The sequence below is a fragment of the Bombus vancouverensis genome, chromosome 11 (genome assembly GCF_051014615.1).
Source record: "Bombus vancouverensis nearcticus chromosome 11, iyBomVanc1_principal, whole genome shotgun sequence".
Lineage (NCBI taxonomy): Eukaryota > Metazoa > Arthropoda > Insecta > Hymenoptera > Apidae > Bombus > Bombus vancouverensis.
The window spans coordinates 7,564,147-7,588,672 of record NC_134921.1 but is presented as its reverse complement, the minus strand read 5'-3'; the positions used below and the strand labels follow the sequence as shown (position 1 = coordinate 7,588,672).

General features: G+C 39.7%; 3 protein-coding genes across 8 annotated transcripts; 2 read left to right on the top strand and 1 right to left on the bottom strand.

Annotated features, from left to right (window-relative positions):
* Positions 1 to 847: 847 nt before the first annotated feature.
* Positions 848 to 14,632, top strand: Fs(2)Ket (Importin subunit beta Fs(2)Ket). 3 transcript variants are annotated; one of them, XM_033327007.2, is made up of 7 exons: positions 848 to 977; positions 1,040 to 1,321; positions 2,342 to 2,400; positions 2,487 to 2,669; positions 2,743 to 3,096; positions 3,176 to 5,187; positions 14,499 to 14,632. In XM_033327007.2, coding segments are annotated over exons 2-7 (2,670 nt in total). In that variant the 5' UTR covers positions 848 to 977; positions 1,040 to 1,260; the 3' UTR covers positions 14,500 to 14,632. The 3 variants fall into 3 exon arrangements, with proteins under 3 accessions (XP_033182898.1, XP_033182897.1, XP_033182896.1); XM_033327006.2 differs by lacking the exon at positions 14,499 to 14,632 and adding an exon at positions 5,933 to 13,203; XM_033327005.2 differs by lacking the exon at positions 14,499 to 14,632 and having other exon boundaries at positions 3,176 to 5,191.
* A 50-nt stretch (positions 14,633 to 14,682) lies between these two features.
* Positions 14,683 to 18,433, top strand: CarT (Carcinine transporter). 2 transcript variants are annotated; one of them, XM_033327008.2, is made up of 11 exons: positions 14,683 to 14,820; positions 15,058 to 15,279; positions 15,849 to 16,022; positions 16,101 to 16,204; positions 16,276 to 16,430; positions 16,566 to 16,734; positions 16,819 to 17,067; positions 17,288 to 17,502; positions 17,641 to 17,822; positions 17,893 to 18,071; positions 18,173 to 18,433. In XM_033327008.2, the coding sequence occupies exons 1-11, from the start codon at positions 14,749 to 14,751 to the stop codon at positions 18,381 to 18,383; spliced, it is 1,932 nt and encodes a 643-aa protein (XP_033182899.1). In that variant the 5' UTR covers positions 14,683 to 14,748; the 3' UTR covers positions 18,384 to 18,433. The 2 variants fall into 2 exon arrangements, with proteins under 2 accessions (XP_033182899.1, XP_033182900.1); XM_033327009.2 differs by lacking the exon at positions 15,058 to 15,279 and having other exon boundaries at positions 14,685 to 14,820.
* Positions 18,434 to 19,228: 795 nt separating this feature from the next.
* On the bottom strand, positions 19,229 to 23,394 carry LOC117153211 (uncharacterized). Of its 3 annotated transcripts, none has more exons than XR_013059568.1 (8): positions 23,133 to 23,394; positions 22,517 to 22,624; positions 22,229 to 22,438; positions 21,341 to 21,868; positions 20,593 to 20,662; positions 20,348 to 20,514; positions 19,520 to 19,738; positions 19,229 to 19,443 (listed from the first exon to the last, which is right to left on the bottom strand). XR_013059568.1 is itself a non-coding variant. In XM_033327012.2 (8 exons), the coding sequence occupies exons 1-8, from the start codon at positions 23,157 to 23,159 to the stop codon at positions 19,416 to 19,418; spliced, it is 1,353 nt and encodes a 450-aa protein (XP_033182903.1). In that variant the 5' UTR covers positions 23,160 to 23,383; the 3' UTR covers positions 19,229 to 19,415. The 3 variants fall into 3 exon arrangements, 2 of the variants coding, with proteins under 2 accessions (XP_033182903.1, XP_076478958.1); XM_033327012.2 differs by having other exon boundaries at positions 20,352 to 20,514; positions 23,133 to 23,383; XM_076622843.1 differs by lacking the exon at positions 23,133 to 23,394 and adding an exon at positions 22,921 to 23,054 and having other exon boundaries at positions 20,352 to 20,514.
* Positions 23,395 to 24,526: the final 1,132 nt, after the last annotated feature.

The window sequence follows — 24,526 nt, the reverse complement described above, 5'->3', positions numbered from 1 at the left end:
TCTTTCGTGTCAGTATCCTGACGTGTCTATGACAGCAGTGTAACTCTTTATTAGTTTCACAAAAAATGAAACAGATTGTTTTATCGACCAGTCGCGGGGAGACGCGATCGCGAGGAAGCGCGTCAACGGAAGTCGTAAATTCCCGTTACCATTAGAATAATCGACGTCACGAACAGATCGATCCCCTATTTCGATTAGGATAATAGAGATAGTTTAATGAGTATAATGCTTGATTAACAGTTCAAAGATAGTATATATTTCCAACAATTTTCTAAAGAAGATAGCTACGCTGATGCGTAAGGTATAAGTTAAGTATGTGAATGATTGACGGCTACAAACCCGGTAAAGAAATGTTGCTAAGTTAAAGTAGTGAACCCAGTGCAGAGATGATGACTAATCTGTAGTCATAGATCGAATCTAGAGATGTCGACTGACCTGTAGTTGTAGATCAAGTACAGATATGTTGACTGATTCACGGTTTCCCCAATGTTTACCTGACAGAGCATTAATCATAAGGAACCTTCTGACTCAACGATGTTTTATGGCACTTAGGGGTCTTAACGGAAAATCCAGAAGCCTTGATTTATGATCGTTCCTTAGGATTATTGCAACCCGCTTAATTATATGTGGACATCTGATAAACGCTTTGACCGTAGTGAGTCACCGGACGTAACAGTATTAATACAGGAAAAGAAATTAGTAGCAGAAAGAAAACAATCTACAACTTTAAGTGCACGATTTCAAAATTAACCGGCATAACGGCTGCGTCGAGCGCGCGTGCGCTACAGCGATAGCAGATGGAGTAGATGGCGCCTGCGTCTCTATGTGCGCGTGCGCGAAGGAAATTTTGTACGGCGCACAAAGAAAATAGTCCGTGCATGAAGAGACAGGACGATCAGTTGAAGAAACGTGACGCTCGTGACAGTAGCTTTGCAACGTTTACGAAATTCACGGCAAGGGTTTGACGGAAGTACAAGGTATACATTCGGTATATTATTGTGTCGAGTTAATGATCAGAAGGTTCGTTTGCGTGTACTAGGCGCGAGAATATCAAAGGCCGCAGATATTACTACGCCGCACGTTGTGGAAGGAAGCAGAAATCGAGTACTGGCAGGAAGTGGGTAGAAGGGGGTACGTCGTTGAGCTAGTTGATTCGGTGGTGGCTACATGTGGCTGTCTGCCGGTAGCGACGAGACATTTCCTATCGAGGCATAAAAAATTACGTTTTCTGATAATCGATAGACGAAAGAAGCTGAAATCATGCAAATGGATCCAACGACAGTACAGCTTATCCAGGTTCTAGAGAGAACCGTCTCCTCGAGTAAGTCATTTTGATTAATCAGTACTTCAGATTATTGGCGACATCTTAGAATTAAGATTAATTTTTCTCAGTTATTTTGTTGCTCTTAATGTTGCTATCGTTGTTACTTTATGAACGACGTAAATACTTCGTTTTTGTCTCCTTCTTATCGTTTTAGCAACCTTGCCCGGAAAAGTAAAGTCCTACCGCGTGCGCGTCCTTTTTATACTTCTTCCGGTGTATTCATGGAGTACTTAGTACCAACGTTAATTGATGGTTCCTTTGATTCATTTGGAATAGTTTGGCGTCGATATGTTAACGTTTAATCGGGATCTGTCGTTTATACGAAAATACGTCGCATTGTATTCCGTTTGGCTGTTGCTAGGGGCTTTGTTCGCGACCGAAAAAGTATTGTCCCATGTGACGGTTACTCGTATTGCACGTCCCCGTTGTCGGTTGGCACTGCGAGAAGTGCATCTTGCTTTTCTAACCTCTATCGTTACTTCACATTTTTTACCAGCTTGACATAAACGAAATGATATGAATGATCCACGTGAAAAAGGGGTGAATATGAAGTTTTAATATTTCTTAGAAAACAAAAATTTATTTTTCAATATATGATGCCACATTCTTGTATTTTCTCATATATTAAAATAAAACATTATTTTATTCTGCACTATTTTCAACGTTCACTTATACTTTTAAATAATATATAACACACTAAACTCTAAAAAAATGTAAACTATTCATTTTTCATTGTACATCTTAAATTCTTGTAACTACTGCAAAACTTGGAAAATTTTAATTCCCAATGAGATATGGCCCATGATAGAGCATCCACAGAAGTATGTTGAAAAATATTGAACTCAAAATTTGATAAAAATGGACATTATCCCTTTTGTTCCTGGAACCTTCATAAATAGAAAACTCGATATTAATTATGTTCATATTTATAATACATATATAATATAAACATAATTTATGTTTATGTTACAATAATTTTATGTTTGTATTATAAAAGTAATTTATGTACAATTTCAGACAAAAATGAGTTGGAAGCAGCTCAAAACTTTCTTGAGCAGGCAGCAAGAACTAATCTTGTAAGTTTTTTTCCTTTGAAAGAAACCTTTGTGAGGAATATGCAAGAGTTGGAAAAGTTATAAAAAACTCATTGTTCTTCTTTTAGCATGAATTTTTGCAAAGACTCAGCGGCGTGCTGGTTAATGCCACTGCAAGCCCAGTTGCTCGTATGGCAGCAGGTCTTCAGCTCAAAAATCAACTTACATCTAAAGATCCAGATTTAAAATGTCAATATCAACAACGTTGGCTTGCTATTCCTGTAGAAACAAGGGAATGTATTAAGAAGAATGTAAGTAACTTTTTCAGTTATTTGATGATACATTTCTATGTAAAAGCAATATGATGTTATTCTTTATCAATAGATTTTTGGGGCACTTGGAACGGAGAACAACAGGCCAGGTTCTGCAGCACAATGTGTTGCATATGTAGCAGTTGCTGAATTACCTGTTCGTGAATGGACCAATGTCATTCATCTGTTAGTCAATAATGTTGTAAATCCAAACAGCACAGAGATATTAAAGGAAGCAACTTTAGAAGCCATCGGTTATATTTGTCAAGATATAGAAAGCGATGTTTTGGTACCCCAGTCTAATGAGATTCTCACTGCTATCATTCATGGTATGAAAGGATCGAGTACCTCGCATTACGTTCGCCTTGCAGCTACGAGTGCACTCTATAATTCATTAGAATTTACCAAAGGAAATTTTGAGATAGAGGTTTGTATAATTTCAAGAATAGAATATAGATTTTTTTTAATAACAACATCTAGTTTAACTGTTTTGCTTATGTACGCAGACTGAGAGAAACTTCATTATGGAGGTGGTATGTGAGGCAACGCAGTCCTTTAACACCCAAGTTAAAGTAGCTGCTTTACAGTGTCTTGTAAAAATTATGTCACTGTATTATCAATATATGGAGCCCTACATGGCTCCAGCACTTTTCCCAATTACTCTAGGAGCTATGAAGTCAGATATCGATGAAGTTGCACTGCAAGGAATTGAGTTTTGGTCAAACGTATCTGACGAGGAGGTAGATTTAGCCATGGAAGAGGGCGAAGCTACCGATGGTGGTAGACCGCCAGTCAAAGTATCGAGACATTATGCAAAGGGCGCTTTGCAGTATCTGGTACCTGTTTTGATGAAGAAGCTCACTAAACAAGAAGAATTTGATGACGAAGACGATTGGAATCCCTCAAAAGCTGCTGGAGTGTGTTTAATGTTATTATCCTCTTGTTGCGAGGATGCCATTGTTCCGTTTGTTCTTCCTTTTGTCAAGGATAACATTAAAAGTCACGACTGGAGGTATCGGGATGCAGCATTAATGGCCTTTGGTTCTATTCTTGGGGGTGTTGATCATGCTACCTTGAAACCTTTGGTAGAGCAAGCAATGCCAACGCTTATCGAACTAATGTACGACAGCAGTGTCGCGGTAAGGGACACAGCTGCATGGACGTTTGGTCGAATTTGTGAGATCATACCACAAGCAGCGATTAGTGAGCCATATCTGAAACCATTGTTAGAGGCTTTGATAAACGGTTTGAAGGCAGAACCTCGCGTTGCAGCGAACGTTTGTTGGGCGTTCACGGGTCTTGCAGAAGCTAGCTACGAGGCTGCAGAAGGTCTCGAGGGACAGAATCCGGAAACGTGTTGCATGTCTCAATACTTTGATTTTATCATTCAGAGATTGTTGGAAACGACGGATCGTCCGGATGGAGCTCAAGCTAACTTACGATCGGCTGCTTATGAAGCACTGATGGACATGGTGAAGAACTCTCCGCGCGATTGTTATTTAACCGTGCAGAAGACGACGATGGTAATTCTGGAGAGATTGCAGCAGGTACTGCAAATGGAGACACATATCCAGAGCCATTCGGATCGTGCTCAATATAATGATTTGCAATCGTTGTTATGTGCAACTTTGCAATCTGTGCTACGTAAAGTTACACCGGAGGATGCTCCGCACATCTCTGATGTAATAATGACAGCATTGTTGTCTATGTTCAACTCAAATTCTTGCAAAGCCGAGGGTGTACAAGAGGATGCTCTTATGGCTGTTTCGACTCTAGTCGAAGTCCTTGGAGAAGGTTTCTTGAAGTACATGGATGCATTCAAACCATATCTCTGTCTTGGCTTAAAGAATCATGCAGAATATCAAGTTTGTTGCGCTGCTGTTGGTCTGACCGGAGACATTTGTCGGGCCCTAAAAAACAAAATGTTACCCTATTGCGATGAGATCATGACCCTCTTGCTGGAAAATCTTGGCAATAATTCGGTCAATCGTTCCGTGAAGCCTCAAATCTTCTCCGTTTTCGGTGATGTCGCTCTCAGTATTGGTCCTGAATTCAAGAAATATTTGGATGTGGTACTTCAAACATTGGCTCAGGCTTCTCAAGCAAATGTAGATAGAAGCGATTACGATATGATCGATTATCTGAACGAATTACGAGAGGGCGTCCTTGAAGCTTATACTGGTATAGTGCAAGGACTGCGCGGTGATGTATCGAATCCTTGCTCAGATACGGCAATTGCTCTGGTAGAGCCGCACGTGCCCTTCATTATCCAGTTCATCACGTCGATAGCACAGGACCGTGAGCATTCTGAAGGCAATATTGCAGCTTCTGTAGGCTTGCTTGGTGACCTTGTCACCGTGTTTGGAGTAAAACTCTTGCCAATGGTAGAAACTGAACCACTTACGGAGTTCTTAACCAAGGCTAGACGATCACGTACTGAGAAGACTAAAACTTTGGCTAACTGGGCTGCTAAAGAGATTCGGAAGCTCAAGAATGTTGCTAACTCTACGTCCAGTTGGTGAGTAATTTTTCATTGCTTTATTAATCGTTTCCTTATATTTTTTTTATTCGTTTTTTTTATTATTAATAATTTCCGTGTGGACTATGTGTGATGCGTGTATATTCAATCACCTGTTATCCATATCAACTTACCGTTTTCCCATTTCATTCTTTACTACATCCCCCTTCATTCTACGCTGCTACCTTTCTGTGTAACTTACTAAGATTATTTTCTCGACGAACGATTTATAATGCTATACACTTAGGAGATATGAAAGAAAAAAAAAGAAAAAAGAAAACAAGAAACGCGAGTGTACAAAGTATCAAAGAAGCAAAGATGCAATACAGCTGCATGGTGATGGAAAATTAGGGACACTACATACTGATTCTAGAAATTGGATCGAGTTGTAGTTCTTTCTGTTTAAACAAACAAAATTTTGCTTGAATACCCTTAATCATAACTGTCTTATCTTTGTTTAAAAAACGAGCCCTAAGTTGTCTCACATCTCAAAACTATTCTGTACAATACAGTTTCGTTTTGTCGTCATTGTTTACGAACCCTTTGTCTCATAGCCCCGCCCCGTGTACAGACACGTGCACTCGACACAGAGAGCCCATCTAAAAATAAAAAATTTAGGTCAAAAAATAACAATACAAAATTAAATAAAAGAGAAAAAAATTTTAATACGTTAAAAAAATATGCATACACACACCGAGCAGTGAGCGACAGTTATTGATATTTGGCTCGCTTTTGTTGTTTACAGATCACCCCACGGTTGTACTGTCGTGCAATTTGATTTGACTAGAGAGCTATCGAACACAATACAAAGACAACAAGATTGGATGGTGCGGATGCGAGTTGATGGATGTGCGTGAGTTTCGAAGCGATGACGATGATGGGGTGATGAGTCTGCACGTGTCCCTGCTCTGGCGACGGTATTTGAGTACCGACACGTTGAGCGCAACCCCAAATGGTCGAAAAAATAAATACATGTCTGCCGACAACGGATGATGAGGAGTGCAAGTGGATGTTGCCGATGAATGGGCCAAGGCCGAAGTCTGCCGAGATGTTCCGGTGATGCAAGTATGCCTGGTAACGAGCCTGGGGCTTCTACCCGCGTGATTGAGAAGTTGAACCTGAGGAAAAGACGACTTCAATGGACGATGATCGAGGCCAATGAGAGAGAGAGAGAGAGAGAGAGAGCGAATGAATGAGTGTGGAAGAACGAATGGTGTGAACGAGGAAGAAAACGCAGAGAAACCAAATGAGAGAGAGCGAGACTGTAGAGCTGCTAAAGAAAGAATGTGCTCTAGTAATTGAACGTAAGGATGGTTCTATTAATATGTATGCATGTAAGATCACATGGAGTCTGTGTGTATAAAATAAAATATGTCACCTTTGAATGAGCGATTATATTACACACGTCGTCTCGTCGAGAAAGTTCAATTATTAATGCGCAACTCGTTGTAAAGCTCCTAGCTTTTTTGTCCTCCTGTAGCTTTGCCAACGAAGCCCGCGGTCTGTTTCCGATTCCTTACTAAACTGTCACACCATCACTCGTTCGAAGCAATCGAAGCATCACCGAATGACTGTTGTTGGCGTGATTTGAAGTTTATGAGCGAAATAAGTGGCCGTCAGAATGCTGGTTGCTATTTTAATGCAGCCAAGTGGTGCACAAGTGGAGGTAAGAACTTTACCCAAGAGAGGAAGAGAGAAAGGGAAAGAAAAAAGGAAGGTAAGAGTGAATGCGTGTGAATAGCATCACAAATGTTCTGAATGATTCTCAAAAAAATATGGTCGGAAGGTTCAAAATATTGCTGACCTCTGGTCCGATCGTGCTGCGCGAGAATCTAAATGATTAGTTATAGTATGATAATGATGATGATGATGATGATAATGATGATGATAATGATGATGATGATGATGCCGCGTATGTTACTTTGCCCGTATGTGAATGTCTGTTGCTGTTGATTCATTAAAATTAATATTTTGCTGGCATAAGTTATTGAGTTGTACCGAAGTCCTCGTCCGGCCTGAACGTTCGAGTAAATAAGAATTGCAAAGAGGAAAGAAAACTAATTATGATTGAGTATTCAGCCTCAAAATACATAATACAATTATACCCACCCATACACAAAAGTAATCCTGCGCGTAATCGAAATTAATTTTATGCGATCACGTTATATCATTAATTCGTATTTTTGTAATTCTCCAACGGAATATCGGACGAGAGCTTTTTGCACTGCCACTAACAATGAAACAATACTATGTACGTGATGTTCAGGCACGTGTTTTACATCGTTCGTTTCTTTCTTCAATTCAATTCAAAGGGCTCAAGGATATCGAGATCTTGTTTCGCGTGAATATTTGTCAAAGAGATTCGTCTTTCTGGCCTCGCATTGTTGTAGGAAGGCGTTTATCGATGATCAAATGAAAAAAGAAAACCGTATCGAGCATCTTTATTCGCACGTTATTCCGGTGTCCATCGAAAAAACCAATACGGTGATCGCGTAAAAGTTAGGAACGATGGAATTTCAAAGATAGGTGATTGATATAACCCGACGTCATATCGTCCGGTTGCTCCCGTAAGTTGTTTCAATATAAGATCAAGCGAGTTATACGGGAATAGATAGATAAATTCGTTCAAGAAGTCGGACATTGAACCGAAGATATTTCGAATTCCTGGTCGCGCAAGGATTACGCAGAATACCTTTTTTCCTTTTCTTATATATACACATATATTACATGAACATTTCGAATCGACTGAAACGACTAAGATATCGAATGGATCAGAAACGTTTCAGGATCCTTTAACGACGCGAACATTTTTCATTTTCTCGCACACTTCCTTGCCAGTCAACCTCGCAAATTTCCATAGCTTTCCCTTGTAGATGGTTTTGTGCACGAACGCGATATTTAGTAAGATTTTACACGAAAGATTAAGCGGGCAATCGGGCGCTCTAATAATATAATACGAAGTTACGTCACGTGGTCGAAACGTGGCTGTGCTAGTGCCATGCATTCCAAATACTTTTGCCAGCGGAAGCGCACTGTGTGACCGTTCTTTCGTGATGTTCGGAGTATATTTTATAGTGATTTCATTCTTAACATATTTTTCCCGTGAACGCCTTGTTTATGCAAAGCTTTACGTACAGACACGATATCGAACAGAGAATATTATTGACGATGATCGCAGCGAGATTCGAATGGAAATCTAGGCTGAGGGGTGGTATCTTCATGAAAGAACCGCCTGGGTTGGGGTAAACGTGTTTCGACGGAACAAACACATAAACGAAAACTAAACAAAACAATTTAAAAAATAAAGTGAAGAATAAATAGTTGAAAAGGGAAACAATATTGGCGTAAGAAGAAACGCGAAGGGACAAATAGGGAATTGACGAGAAACGATTATAAACTAAGACTTTTTATTAAATTGATTATCTTTTTTACGATTTTACATATCGAGGGAAACCAATGTGTCTGCTCCATGTCTGGATATAAAAATAAATATATATACATATATAATTTTTTTACTGTTGCGAACGATATTGCCAAACTTAGCGTATAAGAAAGAGAAACGTCTATTTAGCTTTTAAAAATGAGAAGAAACCTGACAAAACAACAAACAAATAAAAATAGGAGTAGGGAAAAATCGTTTCGGCGAGCCGCTCGTTACGTAGACTGGAGCCTAAACCTTGATCTCTTTGCGATACACACATTCATGTACACACCAAACACATACAGTTATACACGAATGCAAATTCTCCGTACATTGTTTTATCTCGCGGTGGATCCTTTCGATTTCGGAGCAGAACGAAATTCTCGCAGACGAAACACGGTGTCTTCCAATCGCGAAAATTTCTCCTTCTACGAAAAAGAAAAAAACTACAGCTTTGCTTTACAGTTCTCACGATGACGAGTGCCGTCATCGATCTACCAAAGTCGATGTCTCGATGAATCCAAGGAAAACAAAACTGCAAAAAGTATTTAAGAAAAAAGGGGGGAAAAGCGAGAAACCGAAACAGTGAAACGGTTTATTCCGAATGTCCAAAGAAGGAACATGCAAAATATCGAGGCGCAAAGTGTATCCTGTTTTTCTTTTACATTCCACGTAGCAGAGAGAGTAGAGGGAAAGAGAGGACGTAAGAAAGAGAGCGAGAGGAGAGTGGAAGGACGAGAGAGAAAGAAAGGATGTGGATGTGAAAGGGGGAATGCGAGAAAGAGAGAGAGATAGAGGAACCACGACGGAGAGGACGTTGGTGCGCGACTTTCCGCGTCTTGATAAAGAACTCGATCGCTCGCCTGTTCTTCTGATTCGCAAACAATCGAGAGTTGCGCTTCGTCGCATTCGCCATTCTACTGGCTGTCTTTAAAATGGGTGGTCAAATTCGTAAAAGCCTTCTACTGGTCGTTAGGATGACGCTAGCACGACGATTAGGATCGATAAGAAATTATTCCTGTGTTACTTATTCGACACATCTTTTTATTCTCACGACGAGTAAAATGTATGTAAAAATAGCCATTGAACTACCTATTTTAGAAACAGTCTGTACATTAATGGAACGAACACGCGACTATTCTTTTCATCACGCGTAGTTTACGATCAATCGTGACCAAGAGCATTCTTTCATGATCGTATAACAAGCGTCTACTTCAAGACGTTACTAGAAGACGGGGTATATCGTTCGTTTCCGGTATCTTCGAGGTGATCGTTGCGAATCACGTTATCAGGTCCGCCGAGAAGGGCATACAGACTAACAGAAATGGAAGGAATGAAATACGGAGGGAAACACCCGTGTAGATAGGGATCGGTCGTGGAAGAGCAGAGGTAGGAAACTAGGAAACGAAATGCCGGCCGTGCCGTGATGGAAGTAACGAGTAACGAGTTGTGAAAATAAGAAATACGAAAGATGCAAATTATATTATATATGCGACTGTGATTTTTTGGAGAGACTCTCGTGTGCGAGGGGTCGATGTTCTACCTTAAAGGAAGCGTGGCTCTGGCTGATCCATGTTCTCCATTCTACGATCTCAAACATAGCAGATTTGCTCGCCATTCTTCTGTCTAATTATTATTTTGTCTATTCGTTTTAATAAGGGAATATTCGCTGCTCTGTATTTCGAGCTAGCCTAACGCGCACACAAACACGTATATTTAATGAATGTAAGAAAGACATATATACGCCGATTGAGGTCGTTTTTGAAAGACAGAGTTTTCCTTTTTGCGTTTATATGTGATCGAGGGAACGAGTCACGATCAGAGCCTCGCTCCTAGAAACTAACTCATACACGATAATATCTTATCGAACTATTAGTTGTTAGCCTTTTCATCGTCGAGACGCCTAGAGTGCGTGCGATGCTTCACTAGGGAACGTACGTGAGAGCGTATTTAATTATAAGGATTATTAAAAAGAATAAAAAAAAAAATTTGAAAAGCGTGTGCATTACGCTGTATCAGTGATGATGTGCGCTGTGAGATAAATCACAATTTACTGGTGGGATGTGTCCTGTTAGGGTGTTATCTGCGAGTGAAGAAAAAACGACGAGAGGAACGAATGAGCTGTGAGAGCGAGAAAGATTGTGAGCGAGAGAGAAACACATGAGGAGAGAGTATTTGATAACTGTGGTGGAGGGATGATGAGAAGAGTTGGCTCGTGATTCGACGTGAATCGCGGCGTCACGTTCGGGAAAGGACGAATCGTCGATTTGTAAAAAAAAAAGAATAAAAAGATAAAGAAGAAACGAAGGATGGAAATAAGAAAAAAAAGTTATATAAATTTTGTATCGTGACGCGGTTAAAAAGATCGGAGAACTGTCACCGAATCCATGTCCTGGTGCTTCGCTGAAATTTTTGTCCAACTTAGAAAACGAGATCGCACGACTAAATAAATAAGCTGTTATATAGACGACGATGGCGACGATGACGGCGATGACGACGATGACGACGACGATGACAACGACAATGTGAATAAGATGAAAATGAATCCACGCAGATCACGCAGATGAATTATTTTTCGAGAGGATTTCAGCGACACTGGGTCCAGAACAGAGTCTCCGTTCTTAAGATATTCGAACCGCGGTGCCGTTGTACGTACGAGACAATATTTTCGATAATATTTTTTAAACGATCGAATCGCGAAACACGAAGCCAACACGTGTAGAGCTGTTATTGTTCCAAACTGTCAGAGAAATTGCACGGTAATGGCAGAAGTGAAGATCCATCGATCGTGTGATGCCTATATTGCTTCGTGTGTGTGTCACGGTTGATCAGTATCTTCAGATATTTTTGTTTTTCCCGATTTTTGATGGGTTGCGTCGAGATAAAGCTAAAATGCCATTACCATGCATATTGTGTGATTAAAAAACTAAAGAATTAAAAGAGAAGCAAACAAAAAAAAAATTAATAAAAAAAAATTAAAAAAAATTAATAACGAGAAAAAAGAAGAGGAGAGAAGCAAAATGAGCGTGTGAGATTGATCTTTTTGTGACGATATGCGGAAAGAGAGAGAGAGAGAGTGCTGTCGAGTGCTGCCGATCGACGATCGGACCAAACATTATAATTTACGCATGTGAACAATTCGGGCGATAAACGTGGGTTTGAAGCAAAAGCAAGAAAGAAAGAAAAAACGAATAAACGAGAACACGAGTTGGATGAAATCCTATTTAGCCTGCCACTCTGTAATTTGCTCACCCTCTCCAATTTGTTTCCTAGAGTTCAGCTTTTACGTCCACCTTGTCACCAATAAAATAAAATAAAAGGACAAAAAAGAGAAAGAAGATATGCCGTAAAAAATCGAAGAATCGATAAATTCCTTTGGCGTATTCCATAATTTAACGATCCGTTTCTTGTATTCCAAATTAGACGTTACGAATAATCGCTGATAAAACTTGTTTCTTGACTCTCTGGACAAAGATTAATCTCTTATCTGCATTAGATAAAAAATAATACTTTTCCTTGTAAAGGAGCGAAATCTTCGTTAAAGTCACAAGTTGTTATTACGTACTCGGTTATCATACTATTATCAGGCAAAATAATGCTTTGAGCAAATCGAGATTACAACAACGAGGAAACTTTATTTTGCTACAAAAGATGAATCTTATATCACATACTTAGGAGGACATTGTTTTCCCTTGTTCCCTCTGATTTTCCAATAATAATTTGCTACATGAATGATTCTAGAATGGGAGAGGGTGCGGCATGTCTACGTAGCGCAAGATATTTACGTATCTTTCATTTCTTTTCGGTCTGTGTCAGTCGTGTGGTTTGCCGAGCCTGTGTTCTGTGAAGGTATCCAAATGACAACGATTATATGTGACACATCGGCTGCATCGCTTATCTGAGTGCCAGAGCGATCGTGGAATGATTGGGGACGATTCTTTTGGAAAGTGTGTTCACCGTACGATCGGTTACATTAATGCAACAATAAACAAACAAAATACTGATTTCGAAAAACAAGATACAAAGGTCGTGTTATGAGAAAGAAATCGCATATTTTGCATTTTTTTTTTTTCGTATTAACTCGTCTGGTATTATCTCTAAAACGTAGATTCCATGTCGTCTGTTCACGGATGTCAGCTTTTTTTGTTGAATCTTTAACGTGGCTGATCGTACTCTGTCAGTGTGTGTACGAGAAACGATTTTACGAATCGCCAAGCGACAGTGCCATACGATTAATTAAACGAGAGAAATCATTTCGACTACTAACATCACGATTTTCATCGTCTTGACAAAAAAAAAAAAAAAAAAAAGAAAAAAGGATCGAGGGAAACGAAAAAAGAGTGAAAGAACGAGGGAAAAGGAAAACTACGAGAGAAAGAAAACACAGTTGCGTTCTGTATGTGAAAAAAGAAATTATGGAATCTTATTCCGAGAAGAATGCGAGGTCGTTTCATCCCGTAAGATTTGACCATCGAAATGCGAATTGCTTCCACATGTGTTTTCAAATTTGGAATTTCTTCTCCTTTTTTTTCTTTTCTTTTTTTATCTTCGACAAAACGAGATTGTCCAGAATAAAAATTCATTTTAAATCTGAATACACGCAGCAATGCTATTATTACCAGTCGTCGTTTCGGCATCGAGCTTTCTCTTTCTCACTTCTTTTTTTCCAATAACCACCCATCTTCATCTATCGCTTTCGACATCGTCGTTCAGAGTAATCTCATAACGAAAATGCGAAAAATTTATCGTCCGATCGAGGTTCGTATGCAAACACGCGGATGGAGAACGTGAACAATTGCCTGTGTCTGTGACAACGGTCCTTTATTTTATCAATCGGATTACCTTGGATTTGAACGAAGCCGTATATCTCGCGATTTTCAAGCATTACCGGAGATATTCGTTATTGTAGAAAAGTACCGAAAACGTAGTTTAACGACGCCAAACTATTAACATTTCCAACAAATTAATTCGTTTGACGAAACGTGGGATAGACGAATGATACAAATAAGAAGAGATTTATACGAAAAGTATATATATATTTGTATATTATACTGTATATGCGGGAAGTAAGCGATATGTGAAAAATCGCAACATTTGATCGGCATGAGAAATTAGAAATTAATTGTAGACCCGCCACGAAGAATAACGAATCGAAAATTACAAAATAACATCAAAAGTCGCGCGGCGTGTTCGAAGAATGAAATGCGGCCACCACGCAGCATGTGTCAGCATTGTTCTTAATCTCCTTTAAGTACCCTTAACCCAATTGAATTAGAAGGGCACACCTCGTGGCACGCGCCTCTGAAGTCGTGTCGCCTGCATTTCCTCGATTCTCTTTCGCGTGCGTGAAACGCGAGTACGTACGCGAGCTCTATCCTCTTCTCTACCTTTCTTTTTTTTTAACTCACTTTCAAACGAAGAAAGAGAAGCCGGTGGCTCGTGCTTAATGTACTATATTCGGGAGATGAACAATATCGGTGTATTCGCCATAAAAATTCCGGAGTAATTTCATCGACCATAATTTTTCTTTGTCGACGAAACGAGATACGACGTACAAGCACATACCATTCATTGATTTGGATTAATTTTCTGCATACACACTAATTATTACACGTTCTTTCTCTCTCTTACACACACACACACACACACACATACACATACACACGCACACTGTGCATACCTCTTCAATTTAATTTCATTCATTTTCGTTTTGTTCTTTTCTTTTGATACGATTACACGTTTGACAAGTGAGTTTCCTTAAGAGAGAAGAGTAACAGTTGTCGAGAAGGCACGAATTTTTGAAAAATGTTGAGCGAGCAGTGGATTGATCAACAGTGAGCGATTTAATTTTCTAATTCATCCAATTCCTTTTGGGTTCGTGTCCAACTAGAACTCACTAAATCCACTACAAGAGCTGGCACACGCTATCTAAATACTTTTGTCTCCTCTTCGTGGCGACTTCGGAGGGACACCCTCGTAATACGATCGTGCGAGGGTGAAAAAGAAAAAGACGCAGCAGGATGGAACGAATGGCACGTCGGTCGCACTGCCATCGTAAAGGAGCTAATACACGTGACGTAACGCGTTTCTAAGGTATCGGCGACATTTCGGTAGCTTGAACGTGGGCAAAGTTCACGAGAATGGAAGACTTGGATGAAAATCAAACGTCCGAATCAGCGAACACCAAGACGACTGGAAACGCGAACGATGAAGTAAGTTTTTTATGTTAAATTACATCTGCAAAATATTTATCGATAGGAATTATTATTTTGTAGTAATTACTTTGTAGTAATAATTTCTATCAACACGCTTCTATACTTTTATCTAATCGATAGGATTTCCTTCATTATCGTTATTCGTTTAAACGTTTTTCGATTGATATAAAAATCTTAATATGATTGATTACTGAAAAAGAATGTGATCAAGATCAAGAGACAAGAGTTTTATAGGATGGCTTTGATCTCGACGATCTTCTACCGATCGTTGGCGAATTCGGTCGTTATCAGAAGCAACTTCTCTGGCTCGTGTGTCTTCCGGCGTGTCTTCCGTGTGGCTTTTGCGCCTTCAATCAACTCTTCATGTCCGACACGCCACCCCACTGGTGCAAAGTACCGGGGTTGGAGACTCTGGATGTCTCCCGGAGAAAGAGACTCGCGATTCCAATTAGTCAGGTGCAATTGTCGGTCTAGGCGTTAATACTTTTATCTCCTCGTTCATGTGTTTTATTAGGAAGAATTTAGACAGTTAGGGTATTTATTTAAAAGCTAGTCAATCAAATATACCAGCTCCTCGTTGCAAGCTTCTCATTTTTAAATTATTCGATAGCTACACGAGAAACATTCATACAATCATTTTGATATTTAGAAACATCTGTAATTCTGTCATCAGCTTTTGGCGAAAATAACTCTTAGTGATATTCTGTTGCGCTTTATATTCTAAATACGTAGTCGTACAATTATCATAGGAATGGCAGAGTTAATTGCCAATAACAATAAATTTTAATCGCTGTAAGTAGGTTAGAAAATAAGATTTAGAGTTAGCGTTGCTTATTCTATCAACCTACGCTGTTTGTCGAGGAAATTAGATAAACGCTAGCATCTTTCTCGTATTTCCAAGATGATTTCCCGCTTTGATACTGCAGAAAAGACGTCGTTTATCCATAATAGAGTACATATGTACGTTTTCCACAATAGTGCACGTTATTTGCTCGCAGTATTGTAACAATTGCCTTCATAATTAGGAGGACAATGAAACGTACAGTCAATGCACACGATACGATATCGATTGGACAGCGGAAAATATTTCTGTCGTGACAGCGGCTTCGTACGTGCCAAATGCATCGTGGCCCATTGTTCCATGCGATCATGGTTGGGAGTATGAAACTTCAGAAGTGAAATCTTCCATCGTTATCGATGTACGTTTACATTTTATCCTGTTTTTCGATCAAGATGATCATTTTATTTTTTCGTTAATTCCTGTTGAAACGTTTCAGTTCGATCTCGTGTGCGATCATGCGATTTATCCGACAATTGGATTGGTCGCTCTAAACACGGGAGGACCAATTGGAGTGTACCTTTTCGGCACGCTAAACGATAGGTGACAAACATTGTTACTTAGTTTTGAAATTTAGATACAGGTTGTTTCATTGCCTTTGTTGTATCACATAGAATTGGTAGAAGATTGTCTTTCTTCACGTGTCTGGCGACTTTAATAACCGGTGGATTTTTAACGTCGATGTCGAACAGCTTTTGGACCTGGGCTGCCACCAGGGTGGTCGTTGGTTTAACCATTCCTGCTATTTATCAGATACCTTTTATCATATGTAAGATTCCACGAAGAGAAAGAAATAATAAATAAATGAGTAAATAACATGAACAAATACAGGGAATAAGAAGTATGAGAAATATTTTTCGTAGAAAGAACGAGTATTAATGTTTTCTGGGTTTTCTACAAACAGCTTTGGAACTGGTTGGACCAAATTATCGATCATTCGTGACAGTGATGACGTGCAGCTTCTATACAATGGGATTGTGTATGTTGGCTGGTGTGACCTATTTGATAAGAGATTGGAGAACGCTTGCCATAACCACGAGCGCACCTTTTCTTTTGTATTTCTTATACTGGTGGTGAGTAATTGTCTCTCTGCCTTTTACCCCTCTTCCGCATTCCGTTCACGCGACGTCATAATAAAACGTCTAAGATTATTCAAGGTTGCTGCCAGAATCACCGAGATGGTTATTGGCGAAAAGTCGATTAGTTGAAGCTAACGAAGTCTTAGAACGATTAGCCAAAGTAAATGGGAAAGAGTTACCTGCTTCTTTCTCGCAAAAACTACGTCAGCGAATGATGATGTCACGGTCCAAAAGTGAAGAGGAGAGATTACGTAAAGGGCCTGGTGTATTGTCTCTCTTCAAAACACCAAATATGCGATTGAAGACGTGTCTTATCACTCTAAATTGGTAAATAGAAGTATAAACACTTCATGAGTCACCGAATATCATAAGATATAACACGCGTGTGTTTGCAGTAAAATTTAGCTTCCGACACTTCTACAGAATCTTACAATGTTTTCGTATTATTAATCGTTGTTTACCGTATATACGTGATTGTATTTCTTTACGTAAACAACACATGACGAAATGTATCAGTCTATCGCTGGATTGATTCCTCTTTTTCTAGGTTTGCCAATAATATGGTATACGTCGGATTATCGTATTACGGGCCAGCGTTGGGTAACGAGGAACACTTGAGCTTTTTCTTCTCGTCTCTGGCTGAGATTCCAAGCTACATGGCCTGCTGGGTGGTAATGGATCGATGGGGTCGTCGATGGCCTCTTTGCTTGTCCATGGTACTCGCTGGTGTATCGTGCATTGCCACGGTTCTTTTGTCATCTGGTACTACATTATGCTAATAAGAGAGAAAAACAGGAGAACAGATTCTTCGTATAAATCATACAATAAAAAGAGAAATACTGAAAGTAGTTTCGAAATAAATTTTTTCATTTTAACTATTCCATCTTTGTCTTTTTATAGATGCTGTTGTGACGACGCTAATACTATTCCTCTTATCAAAATCCGCAATATCAGCCTCTTTTTTAATTATATATCCGTTCGCCGGTGAACTTTACCCTACACAACTACGCGGCGTAGCGATCGGTTTCTCCGCCTACATCAGTGGTCTCGGCCTTATAATCATTCCTTTTGTTACTTATCTTGTAAGTAATCGTAAATACGCTTATCGTGTCTCCGCGTTCAGTTAAATCTTCCAGGAATTTACGTCATTAGGGCAAGGAGAACTTAGTACTACCCCTCGTGATTCTTGGCGTCGTATCTGTAATCGGCGGACTGTCTGGCTTGCGTTTGCCGGAGACGCTGCATCATCGATTACCACAGACTGTGGAGGAAGGGGAACTGTTTGGGAAGGATTGGACTTGTGCCGACTGTTTTCGTTGCGTCCCGACCAAGTACGAATCATATTATTGGCAAAAACTGTCGATTAAATACATAAATACTCCTTCTTATGTAAATGTTGTAAATAATGCGTCGTTGCTTTGGCTGATCTTAGACCTTCATCGGCTGCTGCTTCTTACGAAGATTTATCGCTCAGAGAGACAGTGGAGATGCACGAAGTACCTGAGGCATCGATTCCTCAGAGACTGTTAGAGGATCAACAAAGGCCCAGCAGTGCGAGCGTACGTCGGCTGGTTCGACAATCCAGCGTGATGGACACGCAACGGGACTCCGATGGATCCATTAAGATGACTTACTGGTTTTAGTTTCGAATCGAGCTCTTAGTTTCAAAATAAAACCGAAACTACTGACCCGAGGAGGTATTATTGCCTACAGCATTTTTTTATGTATTGTCCTTGTCGTGAACGTATGTTTTTATACTAGTCTGTTAAAAAAATTCGCAGAATTACATCAGTAAATCGCGAGACAATTCTAGCGTCAGGTTTTCGTATTTCTAGATCGTCTTTTAAAATTGAATGCACATTTCCTCGGCTGATACTAAGCTCTCTAGCGATTATCCGATCAGTGATAACACAACTTTATAAACACGTTAAAAGTTCTTCTTTAGAACTACTCAGTAGAAGATCGAGCATCATCTTCCATCTCTTCTCTTTCGTCATGAAATCTCTTTGACCATTTGTAAATGGTTGCTATCTTCATATGCTTCTCACTCCCTCTCTATATGTTTTTTTTTTTAACATACCAACTATTTCAGTTCCTTTTTTCTTGAGATTTACAAGAAATTGACATTAATGCATCGTTCTTTAAAAAGATCGCCAGACATTTTCTGTGATGGTCGAAAGAAACATGAGCATAGTTTGCTATAAGCGAACTGGTTATCGTAGGCTCGCGAAACTGTTTATAGATAAAACTATAAACTGCATTCCTCGGCCGACCAGATCGCCGCAGCGTTGCTGAGATAACAATAAAAATATCATTCAACGAATTTTTTAAACAGAGAAGTATGTTCTCTTTGTGTAATGCACTTGAAGAAACAAATTATATAAATTACGATTCGATAAAATATTATCTTAAGTATAAAGCTTTGGCATACGTTGATAGTTTAGTAAAACGAAATATAAATAACGCGAACAGAGGTATTGACAACAAATTCTTTTCTCGTGTACGTCTTGCAATTTATTCGCACGGTTGGTATACAAAACACGAAGATTAAGAGAGGGGGAAAAAATAAGGAAGAAGGTGTTTTGCCGTGGGATCGACTCGTGATACCGAGCGAGCTGTTCTCGTACTTCCGAACGAAACGAATCTTTGTCCACCCTTCTCCTACCTCTTTGACTTTATAGTCGAGTGGTTCTATTGTAGCAGCTGCAACCAGGAAGATCACTGTACGATTTCGATACCAATGTCCCATACTTGTTTCATATTTTCTCATCTTATTTACCTGTCCAGTAATCGCTGCTTTAGCTCGGGTGGATAGGTTACGTATATATAATGATCGGGCATTTCTTCGTTCGAAGGCAGGTTATCGTCCCCTGGCTCACCTTTTCTTCTGCCACTGGTTCTACTGTCGCCAGGACCACTCTGATCGTGTAACGAGGACGTAGCCGTTAGATCTCCATCTAAGCTTCCCGTTCCATCCAACCTGTCTTCTTCTGCTGAACTGAAAGATTGGTGTTTCGGTGATGAATCATGGTAATTGACGAGAATAAATAAAATGTATGTACTACATTTCGATAAGATGAATGATATCTTTGGTTAAAAATATATAATACGTTTCGAGTGGGAATATTGATATCTGGTATCTTAAGTAGAATTTATGGGATTAATGACGCCTTCGTGTGTTTGAATTGTAAAAATGATTTCGGATGTTATTTTTTCTATACTATCAGGTTCTTCGGTGTAAACACAATGTAAATCTTCGAACGTCTAAACATTTACGTGCATAAAAAGAAAGATTTATATTTGCACTTTTATCCAAGCCGTTCGTTAATATCTTAAGTTTAATTCTACGTAGATATACATATGTGTAATTTCTAATATCGAATTCTGGAACGATTTCAAACAAAGTTACGAAAAGAGTATGTGACTTATCATTGTTGTAAACATTTGACATATTTGTATCGTGTTGAATCTTTAATTAGATCTGCCTAGCTGCATATGTGACGACAGTCGTCGTGCTGATAAATTCTCTTATCGCTGTTTTTATACACACGCGAACGGTGATAAATCGCGGGGCGATATTGTTATGTGTAAATATGTTTCAACGTACGTACTTGAACAGCACCCAAATAATGTAGTAGCACGCGTAAATGGACAAAGACAGAACGAGCAGAAAAATGCTTAACAGGTACCAAGGTGTGTGCCTCTGTTGCTTTTTCGTGTCTTCCCAATACCTGTCGCAGCTAAGGTACCAGCATATCGCGCGATTCAACTCTCCTAGAAAGAAGGAGAATGATAAAAATTGGAAATCCGATTTGTCGATAAGACGTCTAACAAATTGATCGAACGGCATACCTTCCATTTCCTGGAAATCTCGTACCGAAAGATTCGTCAAGAGTCCAGCGATGCAATCGCGGATCAGTACCTGTTAACATCATTCAAATAATAATAATATTCGTGACATAAAAGAACACGATATTTATGATACGTGCTTGTTATTTCATCCTATGCTATAATTTGTTACTACACTTTTTATTTCCTCATTAACCGTGCTTTTAGTCTACGGATTATACGGAAGATTGCGTTAATACTCATGATACTCGTGATACTTGTTTGGATTTGGAAAGTTTACGTGACTCAAGTAAAATAGTGATTAGTCATTTTAAGACAAATGGAACGACAAATGAGGCCAGGAAGTAATTAATCCTCTCTCGAATGCGCTACAAGGAAGATACCTATATTTACGAGATTATTCGGAACAATATTTAAGTAATGCCAAAGCGTTTTGTAATGCCTAAAGCTTCCAAGGACAATACAACAGTTACTAGAACGATAATCTTACATACTCAAACACCGATCTGTAATCTTCGAGTTGCATAGAGGACAGAGAAATCGGCCGTTCGTGAATTCATATGGCAATGAAAGATATACTATTTCTCTCACGAGCAGATATTGTCTTATAGAACCAAGGAAGTCGTCCACTTATTCGTATCGTTCGACTATTCCTAGATCTTATCGAGGTTTCATCGAGATGATTTCCAAGAGATAAATCAGACCCTTCATTTAAAAAATTTTCTACAATCTTCCCACGAAGTCAACTAACTTCGCATTGCAACTTCAGCTTCTGCAGCTCCTCCGGCTTGCAGTTGGCCTTCAACTTCCTCAGGTGCAACCCCTTACGTCTTTTCTTGTCGACGGCTGGCAACGCCGCTTCCACGAGATTCTCTTCATCGTCCTCGTCTTCTTCGTCTTCGTCCTCTTCGCCGTTGTCGCAGGCGTTACTCCTGTTATCCGGACCAGCGATTTCGACGTGGTATGCAGTTCCTGGCAAACGATGATTCTCTAAAGCCCCGCTGTCCTCTCGATGACAGTATTGCTGAATGTTGGTGACAGCTCCGCCACCGGGAATAGTGCAGGCTTTCTCCACCGGATACGTCCCCGAGAAACTGCCTCGCGACTCACAAGGCATCACAGATGTGTGACGTTGCTCCGTGTTCTCTTTCCAGACTTGTATATCCGTGCTGTGGTGGCCAGTCTCGTCGTCCACCAGGGAATTTTCGAAATCACGGTTTCCAAGCACGTCGCATCTCATGATGTCGCAGTAATCCGCGAGGCACACCGCGTCTTCCGCCTAGCCTCCAACAGTTTCATTTATAATTGACACACTTGGCAACTGGTCTTACCGTATTTGAAGTTATTTGTGTGCGTTGCGAAGGAGTGTCGATAGATTTTCTGTGCCAGGTGGAAAATGGGAGGTGTCTCATAAAATCGATGAAGTTTACACGATGTTTTTCTCTAGAAGCATATCCCTCCTTTATTATCCCGTTATAAGAGTATATATTTATAATTACAATTATGGCAATTATTCTAACGGAATGGTAATTTTGAAAGAAACGAGGCTTTCTAAACGACTCGTGACATCTCCAATTCTACACTCTATATCTCGAACAAATTATATTTACTCGAGCGAATCGAAAGAAGGAAAACGTACCGTGTTAACATTGCTTTTGTGTCTGTTATCGAAGTGGGCATCCAAGTGTTTCTCTGCGTAGAAGGATTTGCCACACAGACCGCAGGTCCATTGTGACGGTCTGTGTTGGTGTTTCGCCTTTTGCTGTGGTCGAAAAATATCTCGACTTTCGTGGAACGGGCACTCCAGAGGCAGCTCTACTTGATGTCTCTTCAGAATTGGCATCCATCTCTGAAACCTCGAGAAAGTTGAAAGATTTTCCACGGCGACAAAGTTGCTACAAATGGACATTTTGCAAATTTTCTTTACCTTCTGAACTATCCTCCTCACCACGGACGCCCGATCGCGGGGGCATGATATTTTAAACACGCTGGGTCCTGGCCAGGGGATTACGGATAAGAGTAACACTACCAAGACCTGCGAAACGCAAAATACACACTTATTCCTTCACTTATTCCTTCTTTCTCCTTGCGTTCGAATGAACAACGTCGTCGTAAATTATTGTCGTTCGTTTATTCGGAGGTTTACTAAAGTTTACTAAGCAGTACTCGACAACAGCACGTCCATAGTACCGTAATTTTTTCAATACCGTACTATCTATTAGTCTATATTCGTGACGTCTTTCTGCTCGTGTTTCTCATGGAATATTTATACGATCGTGTAAAGCGACCGTTAGCTGTACAAACTGCATGGAAGGAAAAATTTTCACGCACTCTGATCTCATTAGTTATCATTTCTCCGTTCCGTACGACGCTATCTCGATAAGAACCGATCACCCGTGACTATACGATCTCAAAAGCTACGACACGAAAAGTGGAAAAAATTGATTTGTAATGACGCAATCTTGCTGACGTGACGGATAGACGATGACCATTCCGTCTGTCGATACAAACACGTCAGTTAGGCCGATTCTTTTTATAATTACCTCGAAATGAAAAGGTTGGGTCTTCATTCATAGCACAGACTCGCTTAGCGACAGTGACCTGGTGTTCGACGATGATCTAGCGTTGCGACGAATAACACGAATATCCCGTTTCTCAATATACTTGCTCGTCGCGGTTCACGGTCAACTGGGGACGTAACGGGGGTTGCAACGAGGCCAAGCTATAGGGATGAACGTCGACATGGCGTCGTTGCCTTTGCGAACAGGGATGAACTCTCGTGGGGCGCTTAATTGTTTGACTAGTTAACTCACCGCTAACCAAATGAATTTATTTCGCGGTCAAATATTTTATCAAGACATATATTTGAATAGTTTATTCGTTTTATGTAAATAGACCTTCGTGAGTGCCTGGAGTAACGAAGATTTTAGAGTAGTTTGCTTTCGCTTTTAAATGACATATTCGTGCATTGTAACGTTAGTTGATGTGCTTATAGGGGAAATGACTTGCGATTAAGAATTTGACATAGTAGATATAGTAGATATAATTATGAATGATATTTCACATTTCTTGACACGTGTTTCACAACACTTGTCGTACGGACCTGGACGTAACGTTGGAGTCGGCGTCGATGACGACGCGCCGACGCATCGACCCCTCGACAATGTGCCGGGTGCAATAGTTGGACTTAAATACAGACGACGTTGAAACAATGAAAAAATGTGATTCTCATCGATTAACGTAACATTACCAGGTCATCGACGTTTAGATGCTGTTGAATTAGCAATCAAATTGCTTTGTCTTATATTCATAAATAAATGTATCAAGCTTATTTGCCTAAGGATCACCTATAGGGTGTTCGTTTTGTCAACGAACGATAAAGCGCTAAAAGGTCGGAATCCCGTCACCAGATGGCAAGAGGGGAGACGTTTTTAGATACAAAATCCAAGTTGGTCTCTGTATCGTTCAAACCGTCGGAAATACCGACGTGAATTTTCTTCTTATTCTTCCCTTGACAATTTCGTACAGCGCCATACCACGATGTTTAGCTCCTTTATATTCCACAGGAGTGTGGTTATATAATGCGAATGGTAAGATCAGTTCGTTTTGATTATGTAACACTGACCAAAGTGTAACAAGTATTGTATATAATATGTGCAGGCTCCGTGTCTCAAAGTAAATTAATGTTTTCTGTAGACGCAAGGGATGTAGTTTAAGAAATACAGTTTAATACATGAAATACATAAAATACATGAATATTGTAATAAACACTCTGAGTAATTTATATATCCACGAGTATGATGTGGCTTTTCTACTATTTTATATGTCTTAACATAAATATTTTCAATCTAACGTGAATATTCATAAGAATATAGTTAGGGTATAATTGTCAGAACGATAAGAGGAACCTGATATTTATTTATCAGTCCAACAATAA